General features: G+C 36.7%; 3 protein-coding genes across 8 annotated transcripts; 1 reads left to right on the forward strand and 2 right to left on the reverse strand.

Annotated features, from left to right (window-relative positions):
• On the forward strand, positions 1–3,336 carry Pdcd4 (Programmed cell death 4). Of its 3 annotated transcripts, none has more exons than XM_081985981.1 (8): positions 1–161; positions 861–1,172; positions 1,384–1,603; positions 1,659–1,941; positions 2,003–2,094; positions 2,146–2,334; positions 2,438–2,655; positions 2,710–3,336. In XM_081985981.1, the coding sequence occupies exons 2-8, from the start codon at positions 964–966 to the stop codon at positions 2,849–2,851; spliced, it is 1,353 nt and encodes a 450-aa protein (XP_081842107.1). In that variant the 5' UTR covers positions 1–161; positions 861–963; the 3' UTR covers positions 2,852–3,336. The 3 variants fall into 3 exon arrangements, with proteins under 3 accessions (XP_081842107.1, XP_081842108.1, XP_081842109.1); XM_081985982.1 differs by lacking the exon at positions 1–161 and adding an exon at positions 333–486; XM_081985983.1 differs by lacking the exon at positions 1–161 and adding an exon at positions 752–774.
• LOC145733269 (high affinity copper uptake protein 1-like) lies at positions 3,327–4,437 on the reverse strand. The gene is made up of 4 exons (XM_081986040.1): positions 4,276–4,437; positions 4,083–4,210; positions 3,648–3,719; positions 3,327–3,592 (listed from the first exon to the last, which is right to left on the reverse strand). The coding sequence occupies exons 1-4, from the start codon at positions 4,285–4,287 to the stop codon at positions 3,382–3,384; spliced, it is 423 nt and encodes a 140-aa protein (XP_081842166.1). The 5' UTR covers positions 4,288–4,437; the 3' UTR covers positions 3,327–3,381.
• Positions 4,438–4,557: 120 nt separating this feature from the next.
• Positions 4,558–12,531, reverse strand: Rcd1 (Reduction in Cnn dots 1). 4 transcript variants are annotated; one of them, XM_081985912.1, is made up of 13 exons: positions 12,310–12,531; positions 11,820–12,250; positions 11,506–11,767; positions 11,150–11,429; positions 10,977–11,089; positions 10,744–10,928; positions 10,539–10,686; positions 10,300–10,483; positions 9,919–10,245; positions 9,683–9,772; positions 7,576–7,701; positions 7,292–7,524; positions 4,558–4,970 (listed from the first exon to the last, which is right to left on the reverse strand). In XM_081985912.1, exons 1-13 carry the CDS (start codon positions 12,364–12,366, stop codon positions 4,620–4,622), a joined length of 2,787 nt encoding a protein of 928 aa, XP_081842038.1. In that variant the 5' UTR covers positions 12,367–12,531; the 3' UTR covers positions 4,558–4,619. The 4 variants fall into 4 exon arrangements, with proteins under 4 accessions (XP_081842038.1, XP_081842037.1, XP_081842036.1 ...); XM_081985911.1 differs by having other exon boundaries at positions 9,683–9,775; XM_081985910.1 differs by having other exon boundaries at positions 9,683–9,817.
• Positions 12,532–12,627: the final 96 nt, after the last annotated feature.

Below are 12,627 nucleotides of genomic sequence, written 5' to 3' on the forward strand. Positions count from 1 at the left end.
AGGTTCAATTCATTGACTTTTTAGTGTATGTATGTGTGGTGTGGTAGTACGTGTCGCGAGCACATTGTTTAATTTTTATTCAACAAAATACAGTGTTTTTTAATGAAATTTTCTTTCCAACGCTACTCAGGCCCTTTCTGTTGACTCTCCCCTACGCTTAGGTGAGTATGGCGTTCACATTTGTTTCCTTTTTCCCGTTTAATTTGCAGCATAATTCCAGCTGGATTTGTTTTTGTTTATGTCTTGGGCTAACCAATCGGCGGTCGAATGCCGATTAGAAATTCTAGAATACACGTTATACTCGTAATAGTATTCTTGTAGGAAAATATTGTTTACATCGTATTATTGCAATGTTAATCGATTTTATTTATAGTCCCCCACCGGTTGTTGTGTTGGTCTATTAATGTTTATAAATATCCACCGCGTAATTTGTAACCTGTGCTTGTTTGATCTCTTATGCACTGGTTGTCAGCATTAATTTTCCAGGTGAAAATATTGTAAATTATTATTTTAAGTTGTTGCAAAAATATTTTCCAAAGCCATGCTGATTTATGTGACCTTCATCATGGCAACATATAAGGTCACATGATGATGAATGTTGGTTGGTTAAGTGTGGTCAGGTGATTGAAATATGTAGCCTGTTTAAAATGTCTTTATCAATAGTTTTTTTCTATTAAATAAAAAGTTAAACCCCCCTAGTCTGGGTAATTCTACCATTTTTGGGTTTCTCTTTCATTTGGCTTAATTGTTTTCAGTCTGGTGGTCAATACAAAAGTAAATTCTTATTTTCTTAAAAAAGGGGCAGCACAAAAATTACAATACAGTTTGCATTGTTGCCAAATTTGTTTGTTTTTTTATAGGCAATCATCAATCAACTGACATTAGTATCAGTAACTTTGGAGTGAAATAACACTCTTTTTACGAGGCGAACAGGAAGAGAGGTAAATAAAAACAGTCCCTAGGATGGCTCAAGACCGGGGCGACATGGCCATCGACACCCTCTCGGCGGAAGAAGATATCGAAAAAGTCGTAGAAAGGGAAATGGCCGCGGCTGCCAAAGAAAACGCCACCGCCAACGTTGAGGTCGTCACCAGGCGCAAGCAGAAGAAGGTGCACCGCCAAAATAGCAAAGAGTGCCCCGTAAATATTGGCGGATTTGTTCATAAACCCAGGTAAGTTCTGTTGTCATTAGGTGTGTTGGCAGAGGCAATTTCTGACTGGTTTCCAACTCAGAAACAGTAAATGTCAAGTTGTCATTGGTTGAATGCTCACGTGACTACGACGTTTTCTGATTTGTGGCCAATGTGTGACGTAGTTTGTTTTCATGTCAATGTGACGTTTGGATGACGTAATTGTCCCTCCCTGACTAAGTATTTTTGGTAGGTCCTGGAAAAACAGTCGTCGTTCTCACAACGGTTATGGTCGCGGTTTACCAAAAAAAGGGGGAGCAGGTGGCAAAGGTGTTTGGGGTAAACCTGGTTCTGAGCTGCTTGAAGACATTGAGGACGTAAATGATCCCAATTTCGATTCCGAGCTAGACGGGGCCGATATTGAACTGAAAGTCGTCGTTCCCGAACTGTCCAGTGAGGATTTAAAGAAAAAGGTCGGTTGATGTTTCAACCGCTGAAAAATGTAAAGAAACACTTAATTTTACGCAGTGTGAGCCAATAATTCTGGAGTTTTTCGAGAGTAACGACATCCAAGAGGTGATTCAGTCAGTGGAGGAAATAGTGCCACCAAATCATCGGGCAGTCTTCGTTCAGCAAGCGATCGAAATTGCCATGGACCATAAACCATCCCATCGAGAACTCACTTCGGTTCTTATTTCCGATTTGTACGGTTACGTTTTGACCGAAACAGACATTGTCAAGGCCTTTGAGAATTTGTTGGCCGATCTCAATGATTTGATCTTGGATATCCCTGATGGGGCTATCGTTTTAGGTATTTCTTATACTTTAAAAATATACGTAATTTCACTTCACACTGCTTTTTGGTTTGTTAGGTAACTTTATAGCACGAGCTATCGCCGACGATTGCATTCCCCCCAGGTTTATAGTGGATATTAAAGAAAAAAGCGACGACAAACCCTTCCAGGTATTTAATTAATTTATTTTAATCAACTAAGTTACTAAACTTGATGGTTAGGAGGCGCTAGTGCACGCAGACACCTTACTATCAATGGAACACGGTTTAGTGCGTCTGGACAACGTGTGGGGCGTTGGTGGCCCTCTTAGACCTGTTCAGGCCCTCACCCGTCAGATGTCGCTGCTACTGCAAGAGTTTGTGTCCTCTGGCGACGTTGAAGAAGCTTCCAGATGTTTGAAGGAATTAGAGGTGAGTCTTTTTAGAGTTCGGTTATTTTTGCACACTTGTGACTTGTGAATAATTCCGTGGAAATCAATTGGTTGTACTTTAAAGACGTTTTAACGTTGATAAGGTACCTCATTTCCATCACGAGCTAGTGTACGAGGCTATAGTGATGGCGTTGGAGGCTAACAGCGAGACCACAGAAAAAGCGATACGCAATTTGCTCAAAGCATTTGATTCGAGCGTGTTGATTACCCGCGATCAGCTCGAACGCGGATTTTTCCGCGTTTTTGACGATTTGCCCGACATTTGTATGGATGTTCCTCTAGCCTACGTGATTTTGGACAGGTCAGTGTGATTCTGTGTGTTCTGTCAAACTCTCTCTTCAAATTGCGTTTGTAGGTTTATCGATGCGTGCCGTAACGATGGTTTTCTGACTGACAACATAATAGCCCGGTTTCCCTCCAGAGGGCGCAAACGTTTCGTTTCTGAGGGCGACCATTTCGTCAACAGGGACAAGCTGAACAAGTCTCACGAATACTAAAATGAGCACCGTTTTTTGTTCGGTTTTTACGACATGAACACCGTAATAATATTGAGACCAGCAGGGCCCGCACAACGTTCTTTAAGGTTAAAAACAAAGCTAATAAGTTTTCAGTCTTTATGGAATGCAATCTTACCTTAAAGCAATAATTTTTTGACAAAACACTCTTCACATGTGTGTAATAATTGAAATAAGCTTGGGTTTTTCTTTTTGTTAAGTATTTTTCCCAGTATAACCTCTGCTGGTACCAATTTACTATAGTTTGTTCGTGCATTTATAATAATAACAATATTTGATTATTATTATTATTATTATTATTAGTACCTAGTACGTCATGTTTAGTATTTAAATACGTAATTCACCGCTAGGACCGTAATAAGTGACATAAAATGTAGTCGAGTTGTAGTTTCTTATTCCGGCGAGTCGAATTCTATTTTTTTGTACATGTTTTCTGTATGAAGTAAAACTATTACTATTATGTAGGATTTTTCAGTGTTTTTCTTTTAAAATGGTATATTTCGTATTTAATTTCACGAACAATGGTCATCGGTAATGCTGCTTCTCAATATTGCTGGTGATCGCCACCCAAACAGGAAATATCCACAAACCAAACCCATCACTATCGCCAAACAGAGCCAACCGTTATACGTCATGAAGATCAACATTAAAAAGTAGCTGAGGATGGCTTGGAGACCGTGAAACAGTGTTTGCACCAAGTGGGATTTACTCAGTATTGTCACTCTTAATTGTACCAAAAAAGATTAATTTTAAAGTAAATCATAACTGAGGTACTCACTGAGAAAATCTGTCGTCTCCGGACGCTTTGTTACGTTCCCTAATGTCGATCGAAGTCGATAAAAGATAGGCCCTGCATAAAAACAGTACAAGTTAAAAATAAAACAATTTTATGTTTTACCTATACATTAGGAATACATAATACCTTGGAAATGGTGTAGGTTATAGTGTTCATAACAACCTGAGGGCATTATAAGCGGGCGTTATCATAACCATTTTCACTGACTGACTAGACTATCAAAGTCACAACATTCAGGTAAAATAAACAGTAAAAAACATACCGGTGTAGGTATACCTTACTTTTCAATGCCAGAAACAGTAAATAATTGCTGAATTAGGTGAAACATAAAACATTGTATGCACTACAGCCGTTACGGAGAGTATTACATTATGTTCTCCTCCTTGGTACATAAATAGCAATAAAAAAAACAAATACCTGTAAAATTTTAAAGCTTCGTAGGCAAAAGCCATTATGTAAATGGCCACCATGGAACCCACAAGTCCACCGATCGAACTGAAACTCCATGGCTGGAACAACACAGTGCCCGACGTTGTGAAAGTAAACTAAAAAATAAAGAGGCAAAGCCCAATTTTGGTTGTGTGTTAGTGCTACTTTTTAAAATACTTACATACATCATCATTTTGCCTTTTCTTTTTGTAATCCTCTCTCCACTTCAGTGTAAACCCCAAATCAAACCGCACATAATCAAAAAGTTATTATTAGAAGAACAGTTTAAGAAAATTGTATTGTTTGTTATCAGTAGTGGTTTGAAGATAAAAGCCAAGTAATGTGTTTGTCTGTCTTGGCTAAGGCAACCTAGATTACTATGCATATTACAAACTTACCTTGCTTGGAGTGCATGTCACGTGAATTATCATTGTAAAGATAAGGTGAACAGTAAACAGCAGTGTCGGACTTTAACACTTTTTTAATATCAGAAAACTCTTAACAAAGGCAACAAAATTTACAAAACTACAACTTTAAGTTCTTGGGGGGGACGTAGTCGGGATCGTCATCTTCCACCAACATTTGTTCATCCATCCGGTTGAGGGCGTTGCCCGTTGTGGTCACTATTTCGCTCCGCTGGGTTGACAAGCTGTAACTGGTGCTTGCCGTTCGTTCTATGAAAGGTTCCATAGATTTTTTCGACAGGATAATTTTGGTATACTTGGTCGGTTGTTTGGCAACGGGCACTGGGTTCGGACGCTTTACCGCACCCGAATTGATAATGAAATTGCTGAAACCAGACGCTGGGGTCGTGGGTTTGTTGATTATCACAAATTTGCTGGTTGGGGTTGGTGGAACAAACTTGGCAGGTGATTTCTGTAAAAGCAGATATACAGAGGGTGGTTCAGTTTTAAATGTCAATAATTCACCATTCGATAGCCCATCAAAAAATAAGTTAACTTCAATTATGTAATTTTTTCTGAAAAAGGCTTCCTAAGGAAAATACAGTTCTTCAAATTTCACTTTAAAAAATCGTTTTCTTTCACTTTAGAAATTAATACTCATTATGAATGACGTTTGCCAAAATTCTCCAGAAGCGTAGATACAGGAAGATGGTTTTCATGTTTTTGTCTTATTTTCTAGGTCTTTAGATATTTTTCAAAAATTACAGTTTCTTTTAATTTTATTGTTCACGATGAAAAATTAATTATCTCTTATACAATTCTAATTTAATACTTCTTTTACGAGATAATTCACTTATTACGTGCAAAGACCCAAAACTAACCCAACCCAACTTAAAAATTGTCTTGAAAACGAAAAATTGACTTAAGAAGCCTAAAAAATTTCATTGTAGCCAGTTTTCATAGTTTCCAAATAAACTGAAATTCTTTAGTTGTGAAAATTGATTTAGAAAAGATAAAAATTGATTTCAGAAGATTAAAAATTGTGTTTGTAACTAGTTTTTATGCACATCCAGAGACTTTAATATTCAAAATTGACTTGACTTTAATATTCAAAATTGCCAAGCCCGTTTCATTGACTATCCATCGATATATAAAAGTTCATACCTTTTCAATCAAATAAGATAGTTTTTTTAGGTTTAAACAAGACAATGCATGAAAATTGAATAAAAAACTTTGATCAAACTTTGAAGCCCTCTAGCGGCCAAACTATACAACCAATCAACCAAAGTTGTCATATCATTGGAAAGCCCGTTTCATTGACTATCCATCGATATATAAAAGTTCATACCTTTTCAATCAAATAAGATAGTTTTTTAGGTTTAAACAAGACAATGCATGAAAATTGAATAAAAAACTTTGATCAAACTTTGAAGCCCTCTAGCGGCCAAACTATACAACCAATCAACCAAAGTTGTCATATCATTGGAAAGCCCGTTTCATTGACTATCCATCGATATATAAAAGTTCATACCTTTTCGATCAAATAAGATAGTTTTTTAGGTTTAAACAAGACAATGCATGAAAATTGAATAAAAAACTTTAATCAAACTTTGAAGCCCTCTAGCGGCCAAACTATACAACCAATCAATCAAAGGTGTCATATCACTGGAAAGCCCGTTTCATTGACTATCCATCGATATATAAAAGTTGGTACCTTTTCAATCAAATAAGATAATTTTTTAGGTTTAAACAAGACAATGCATGAAAATTGGATAAAAAGCTTTGATCAAACTTTGAAGCCCTCTAGCGGCCAAACTATACAACCAATCGACCAAAGTTGTCATATCATTGGCAAGCCCGTTTCATTGACTATCCATCGATATATAAAAGTTCATACCTTTTCGATCAAATAAGATAGTTTTTTAGGTTTAAACAAGACAATGCATGAAAATTGGATAAAAAACTTTGATCAAACTTTGAAGCCCTCTAGCGGCCAAACTATACAACCAATCAATCAAAGTTGTCATATCACTGGAAAGCCCGTTTCATTGACTATCCATCGATATATAAAAGTTCATACCTTTTCAATCAAATAAGATAGTTTTTTAGGTTTAAACAAGACAATGCATGAAAATTGGATAAAAAGCTTTGATCAAACTTTGAAGCCCTCTAGCGGCCAAACTATACAACCAATCAACCAAAGTTGTCATATCATTGGAAAGCCCGTTTCATTGGATGGATGGATTGTAGTATCTCTAAGAAATTCAGACTGTTTTTAGTGCTTTTTCCAAAAGTCAAGTTTCTTCAGTAATAAAAGTAAAAAATTTGGTACCAAATGCTACGATATTAGTCTTGAGAAATAAAATAGTCCGAAAATTTAATTTACTTCTAGTCTTGTTTCAGAAAATTGAGTTGTACCCCAATTGAAGTCCTGAAAATAGACTCTCTTTAGTCCAAGTCAGTTCTAGCCTTTTAATCAACTTTTAGATTATTTTTAATAACAAAAAATGAATTTTATGTACAATACAATCTTTGTCTTGATTTCTGGACTGTTTTTAGTTCTTAAAATCCAGTTTCAGATACTGACATGAGAAAACGAGACTATTCCTAGTAGTTAATAGCAAATTTTTAGACTATTCAGTACAAATTTGGACTCTCACAAGACTTGAATGTTCAGTTTTACACTATAAAACAATTTTTTAAATTGAAATTTGGAGAACAGTATCTTCCTTAGAAAACGTTTTTCAGAAAAATGACATAATGCAAGTTAACTTAACTTTAACGTTAACTTACCAAATCGGGTTCCGAAACGGTCGCCGTTGTAGATAAATCAGTGGGCATGTTGGGGTCTAGAACCTGGTCGTCGTCCGCAAATATAATCGGCAAATCCATGATGTCCTGGGAGGTCAAATTAGTGGGCGGCGGCAAACTCGTCTTGATCGGAGGTGGAAAGGCGGCAAACGATGATTTTTTGACCGGCAATTGTTTGGGGCTTTGAAGTCGTCGGGTTGTTAAAAACTTCGGTCCTTAAATCAATATTATGTTACTAAAACTGTTTTTTTTGTACGCAAACTTACTTTGAGTGGTTCCTGAAGCACCGGACACGGACAGAACGATCGGGGTACCCCCGTTAGTTTTCAACGTGATCGGTTTAATTTTTCCGTCAGGCATTAATACCACATTGCCGCTACTCGTACGCTGACCTAAACCAATTTTAGACAAATCAATAGTGCGACCTGTCGTATTTGATATCAATTTGGCTGTCGCCTGGCTGGTCAGCTGCACGTTTTCTAGAACTGCATAATAATAATAATAATAACAGTCTTTATTTCGAATTGTGATTAGGATAGAGTACAATGTACATTATCAACTAATACAAAGGAAATAGCGTCATGGTAAACTATGAACTATGTAGTACTTAAAGATACTTATATACATTTTCAGCGATTTTTCCCTAAATACAGATTTCAGAGAATAAGCAATATTTATTTAACAAAATAATCCTCTATAGTGTAGGGTTCTAATTCAATTAGTACATTTTTTACTTCTTTTTTGAAACTTTTGTCCGTCAATGCTTTCAGCCTGTCTGGTAGGTTGTTAAATAGGCACATATATTTTGCATTTTTCTCAGTGAGTGTTAATCTATGTTTTGGACAGTTTACATCTTTTTGTCTTGTGTTGTATGTATGATTGACTTTGATGTTAAATAGGTTTTGGTTCTTTTTAAGAAAGATGAGACACTCATATATATAAATTGCATAAACTGTCTTTATTTTATTTTTTTTTAAAGATGGATCTACATGAATCTTTGTATTTCATTTTGAACATTAATCTAATTGCCTTTTTTTTGAATTACAAATACATTCTGTATTGAAGTATTTCTACCCCAAAACATAATTGCATACTTCACAATCGATTCTAGCTGATCCTAATACTTGGTTTCTTCGCCAATTGTCAAGAAAACTTAAATTACCTTCTGCACTTTCTGTGCTCCTGATAGAAAATTCAATTCTTGACAATTTTTGCAGAAAATTGAATTTTGACTAAAAAGAGCAAAAATAACAAGAAATACATTTTTTTGATGCTTCTGATGCTAGTTTCCTTCGCCAATTGTCAAGAAAACTAAAATTACCTTCTGCACTTTCTGTGCCCCTGATAGAAAATTCAATTCTTGACAATTTTGGCAAAAAATCGAATTTTGACTCAGGAGAGCAAAAATGATCCTAATACTTGGTTCCTTCGCCAATTGTCAAGAAAACTTAAATTACCTTCTGCACTCTCTGTGTTCCTGATAGAAAATTCAATTCTTGACAATTTTGGCAAAAAATCGAATTTTTTTGGGCCGCCAGGTTCAGATACCCGGAGACAATTCGAATTCCATAGCAAATTGAGTTTAACCTGCCTAGCAGAACATTTATGTGATCAGACCAATCTAGAAATTCATCAATCTGCACTCCCAAAAATGTTCTTGGCTCCTGTCAGTGAGAAGGTGTATTTCATTAGGTTTCTCAAATGCACCTTGTTTTGTTGAAAAAATAATCACACTTGTTTTTTCCATATTTAAAGCTAATTTATTTTTTTTAAACCACTCAGAGGTGCTAATAAACAGATCTTTTCCAGACTGAATTAAAGTGCTGATTTCCTCTTGACCTACAAGTAAATTTGTATCATCTGCAAAGTTGACGATTTTTTTATTTTCTTTTGCTATAGAATTCAGATCGTTCATGTTCAAATTACAAAGAGTAGTGGCCCCAGAATACTGCCCTGGGCTATTCCATGTTGATTTTCTTTTATATTTGATGTGTATGGCTTGCTGTTCCTAAATAGTTTAACCTGTTGTTTCCTATGAGATAAGTAAGAATCAAACAATCTCAGGGCCTTACTTCTAACTCCATAGAGTTCTAATTTTTTTAACAATAGTTCTTTATCTACACAATCATAAGCCTTAGATAAGTCTAAAAATATGCCTATTCCTAGTTTATGATTTTCTATGTGTTCAAGGATATGACTTGTAAACTGAAAAATTGCTGTTTGTACTGATCTTGACTGAAGAAGTCGCACATTATAAAAAAATCTGTTAGCTGTGTGGATAACATAGGAGAAAAATTGATTTTTTTCCAGACATTTCTCCCTTTACATGTTTTGTTAAAATTTACTAAAAAAAGTAACAAACTATGCACTTACTTTTAATGGTTGTAGAAGTTGGTCCTGCCGCTTTCTGTTGCACTGGAGGAATGGTTTTGATGCCGCTTTGAAGCAATGAAGACAGTTGACCTGCTGGCATTACGTTTCTACCTAAATTATAGGCTTGCATACGAGCTACACACAAACATTGATTAGTAACAACTACCACCAAATAAACCACTTTTTTTGAATTAGTTTATACGACTACAATACCACCACCACACCCTGACCCTGACCTGGTTCAGACGGCTTCACTCCTTGCTCCCCTTTGTCTGTTTTTAGGGGATGTTTTCTTGGACGTCCTTTTCGTCCTGTTGTTACTGATCCCTCTGATTTCCTGGGCGAATTGTGCCTGAGGGGACTCTCTGCCGCGGAGACAGTGTCAGAGGAGGAGGGAGACACCCCCGTAGCATTGTCAGGGTGAATAAGAGGGGAGGGGGGCAAGGAGGAGGTGTTGGACAGGTTTGGAGTCAAAGGAGTGGCAGTAGGATTGGTACCTTGGGCAACTTGGGCCGCCCATTTGGCTTCCAGTTTGCATTTGGTTTTGCCTGCTGGACGTCCAACTAAACATAAATTTTATTAAGTAAATTTAGTTTTCATTTAATTTGGTGTCTTACCAGGGCGAGTTAAACGCGGAGTGGGTGAGGGAGGTTCACTTTCAACTGAGCTGGTATTCGAGTTGTAACGTTTACGTTCGAGTTTTGCTTTTTTAGGAGTTTCCGCGTTGAAAGTGGGTGACTGTCTGATCTGAGGTGGGTATGGACTTAAAATTAAACTCCCAATAAACTCCCCAATTTCATTCTACAAATTGGAAAATTAATTAAGTATTTTTGCTAGAAAAACACTTAAAACATACAATAATACAACGGTCCACAATACTTTGGGTAATTCCCTCTTCACGTCGTTTCTTTTTACTGACTATCAAATTATTATCTGCTGAACCCACTACAATCAAACCTGTTTCAATTCTCATCCGCTCCCTTAGATCCTCCATATCCTCTTGACTAAAACATCACAACTTTAAAAAAAACTAATACAAAAAACTACAATAAAGTAATTACAATGAAGTGCTTGAACACTGTCCAACTACAAACAAAACGGGACATTGCAGTTCTAGCAAACCGTCGTCCGGTTCGCCACGCCGCCCCTCGGCAGTCAACAAAGAAAATCCCAAACTTACAACACAGAAAATGTTCTCCACTTGGGCTACTTGAAGTGCCAAAGTTGCTCCAGCCCCAAATCCAACCTGTAACATCCACTGTAACAGTGTTTGAAATCAGCTTAACCAACCAACCAAAATTATGTGCCTTCCTGGATAATTTTCTTTAACTTCCTGAATTCTACCCCTAGTTAGAGAAAACATCTGGTCAATGCAGTTGGTCATTGTCATTCTATGACTGGAAGATCCTGAAAATTGAAAACCCTTTTAAGCAATTTAAATTGGAATAATATTGCACAAATACATACCAAAATTATTTGGGACAGATACAACTTGTCCCAAATTAGACAACAATGTTAACCACTTATAATTTCGCTTGGTCATGTTAGGAGCGCAAGGCATCAACACTAAAATTGGATTTGATGGCAATTTCTTTGGATTGTCCTGTTCTAAACTGGCCTCCACAGGATCCCAAGGTTTTTTCAACAGAGGTAAGAGATTCTCATTGTTTAGTGGACCCATCCGATTGGCTGAGCTTGGTGTGTTTAAGATGTGTTCAGCAAACTTTGGAATTTTTGATTTTAGTGTCTGCAAGTCAAGTTTTTACATTTTACAAAGAAAAAAAACTCATAAATCACAATATAAAACCCCATAGTTAACTTACCTGTAGTATATCCAAATAAGAAGACAAATTTTGTTGATCTAAATTATCCAACAACAATTGATGTATCCATTGTAAAAGTTTAACTTCATAGGAAATTGAGTTAAAAAGACGTCGAACACGTTGCACAGCTTTGTCAATTAAAGCTCTACGCAGCACCGGTTCATTTTTTAAACCAAAATAAGCCATTTTACCCAAATAGAAATTGTTCAAAATATTAACAAAACCATTAAATAGCCTGTGCTGTGAATGGGACCAGTTTGCCCTAAAAAACCATTCTCAAAAATGTTTTAAATAATTAAAAACAACTACTGTACTTGTTAATTTTTTCCTCCCAGTTTTCATCGTCAATACTGTTTCTAGCTAAACTGGCATGCCTTTCACACTCTCCCATTAATTCTGTGGCTGCTTCCAGGTCGTAACTAGGTCCTGGAGGTTCAATCACATCCTCCAGATCTATATCGTCCACATTTCTAGGAGAACCCAGCACCGAGAACAGTGGCTTGTGAGTGACATTTTTCGGGACAAACAACACTTTAGTAGGCTTTAAAAATGTAGATTCTGGTCTCCAGTTCCATGGCCGGGCGTAACAATGATCGGTGGACACCGTCCACGATTCTCGCTCCAGCATATTGGTGATTTGCATTGGATATCTGTATTTGGCTTGTTCTTCCTCTACCAACATGATATTTGACAAGTTTTCACTGTAAGCGTGAAAAAAACGGTCTGGAGGCTGCTTGGATGTGAGCTGAAGGATTTTTAGAAAATGTGTTAATAAGCAAAAGGGATATTTCAGCTGCTAGGTACCTCCAGGGGGGTGTTTTGGGGGTAGTTTTGGCTATTGTAAGGAGGTAACAGAGGCATGAACGTACTGTAGGTTAGTGGCTGGTAGGTTAAATAGTGACTAAGGCAGTTTCGATTTACTACTGAAAACTATTATTAGTTAAATAGGAAATCAGAAATTAAAAAGTTTAGCTTAATAATAAACAAATTTACATCACCATCACCATAACACCATACAAATTGCCAATTGGTTGGTGTCATCTGTCATTCTGTCAAATGACCTGTTAAACTAAGGGCACCACGTGACTAGATACCTACTTTTGTATGGTAGTATCATATGAA

This window comes from Ips typographus, linkage group LG8, assembly GCF_016097725.1.
Source record: "Ips typographus isolate SLU linkage group LG8, UJ_Ityp_2.0, whole genome shotgun sequence".
In the NCBI taxonomy this organism is placed as follows: Eukaryota; Metazoa; Arthropoda; class Insecta; order Coleoptera; family Curculionidae; genus Ips; species Ips typographus.

What these genes read in the sequence shown, in the direction of transcription:
- Pdcd4 (XM_081985981.1), top strand. Translation starts at nt 964, where the DNA reads ATGGCTCAAGACCGGGGCGACATGGCCATCGACACCCTCTCGGCGGAA. An exon ending in GTGAGGATTTAAAGAAAAAG is followed by an intron (nt 1,604 to 1,658) that starts GTCGGTTGATGT and finishes AATTTTACGCAG; the next exon opens with TGTGAGCCAATAATTCTGGA. An exon ending in TGATGGGGCTATCGTTTTAG is followed by an intron (nt 1,942 to 2,002) that starts GTATTTCTTATA and finishes TTGGTTTGTTAG; the next exon opens with GTAACTTTATAGCACGAGCT.
- LOC145733269 (XM_081986040.1), bottom strand. An exon ending in GAAGCTTTAAAATTTTACAG is followed by an intron (nt 3,720 to 4,082) that starts GTATTTGTTTTT and finishes GTTTTTATGCAG; the next exon opens with GGCCTATCTTTTATCGACTT. An exon ending in GGAGACGACAGATTTTCTCA is followed by an intron (nt 3,593 to 3,647) that starts GTGAGTACCTCA and finishes GGTACAATTAAG; the next exon opens with AGTGACAATACTGAGTAAAT.
- Rcd1 (XM_081985909.1), bottom strand. Translation starts at nt 12,366, where the DNA reads ATGCCTCTGTTACCTCCTTACAATAGCCAAAACTACCCCCAAAACACC. An exon ending in CAGGAAGGCACATAATTTTG is followed by an intron (nt 10,929 to 10,976) that starts GTTGGTTGGTTA and finishes TGGATGTTACAG; the next exon opens with GTTGGATTTGGGGCTGGAGC. An exon ending in CCGTTTCGGAACCCGATTTG is followed by an intron (nt 4,971 to 7,291) that starts GTAAGTTAACGT and finishes CTGCTTTTACAG; the next exon opens with AAATCACCTGCCAAGTTTGT.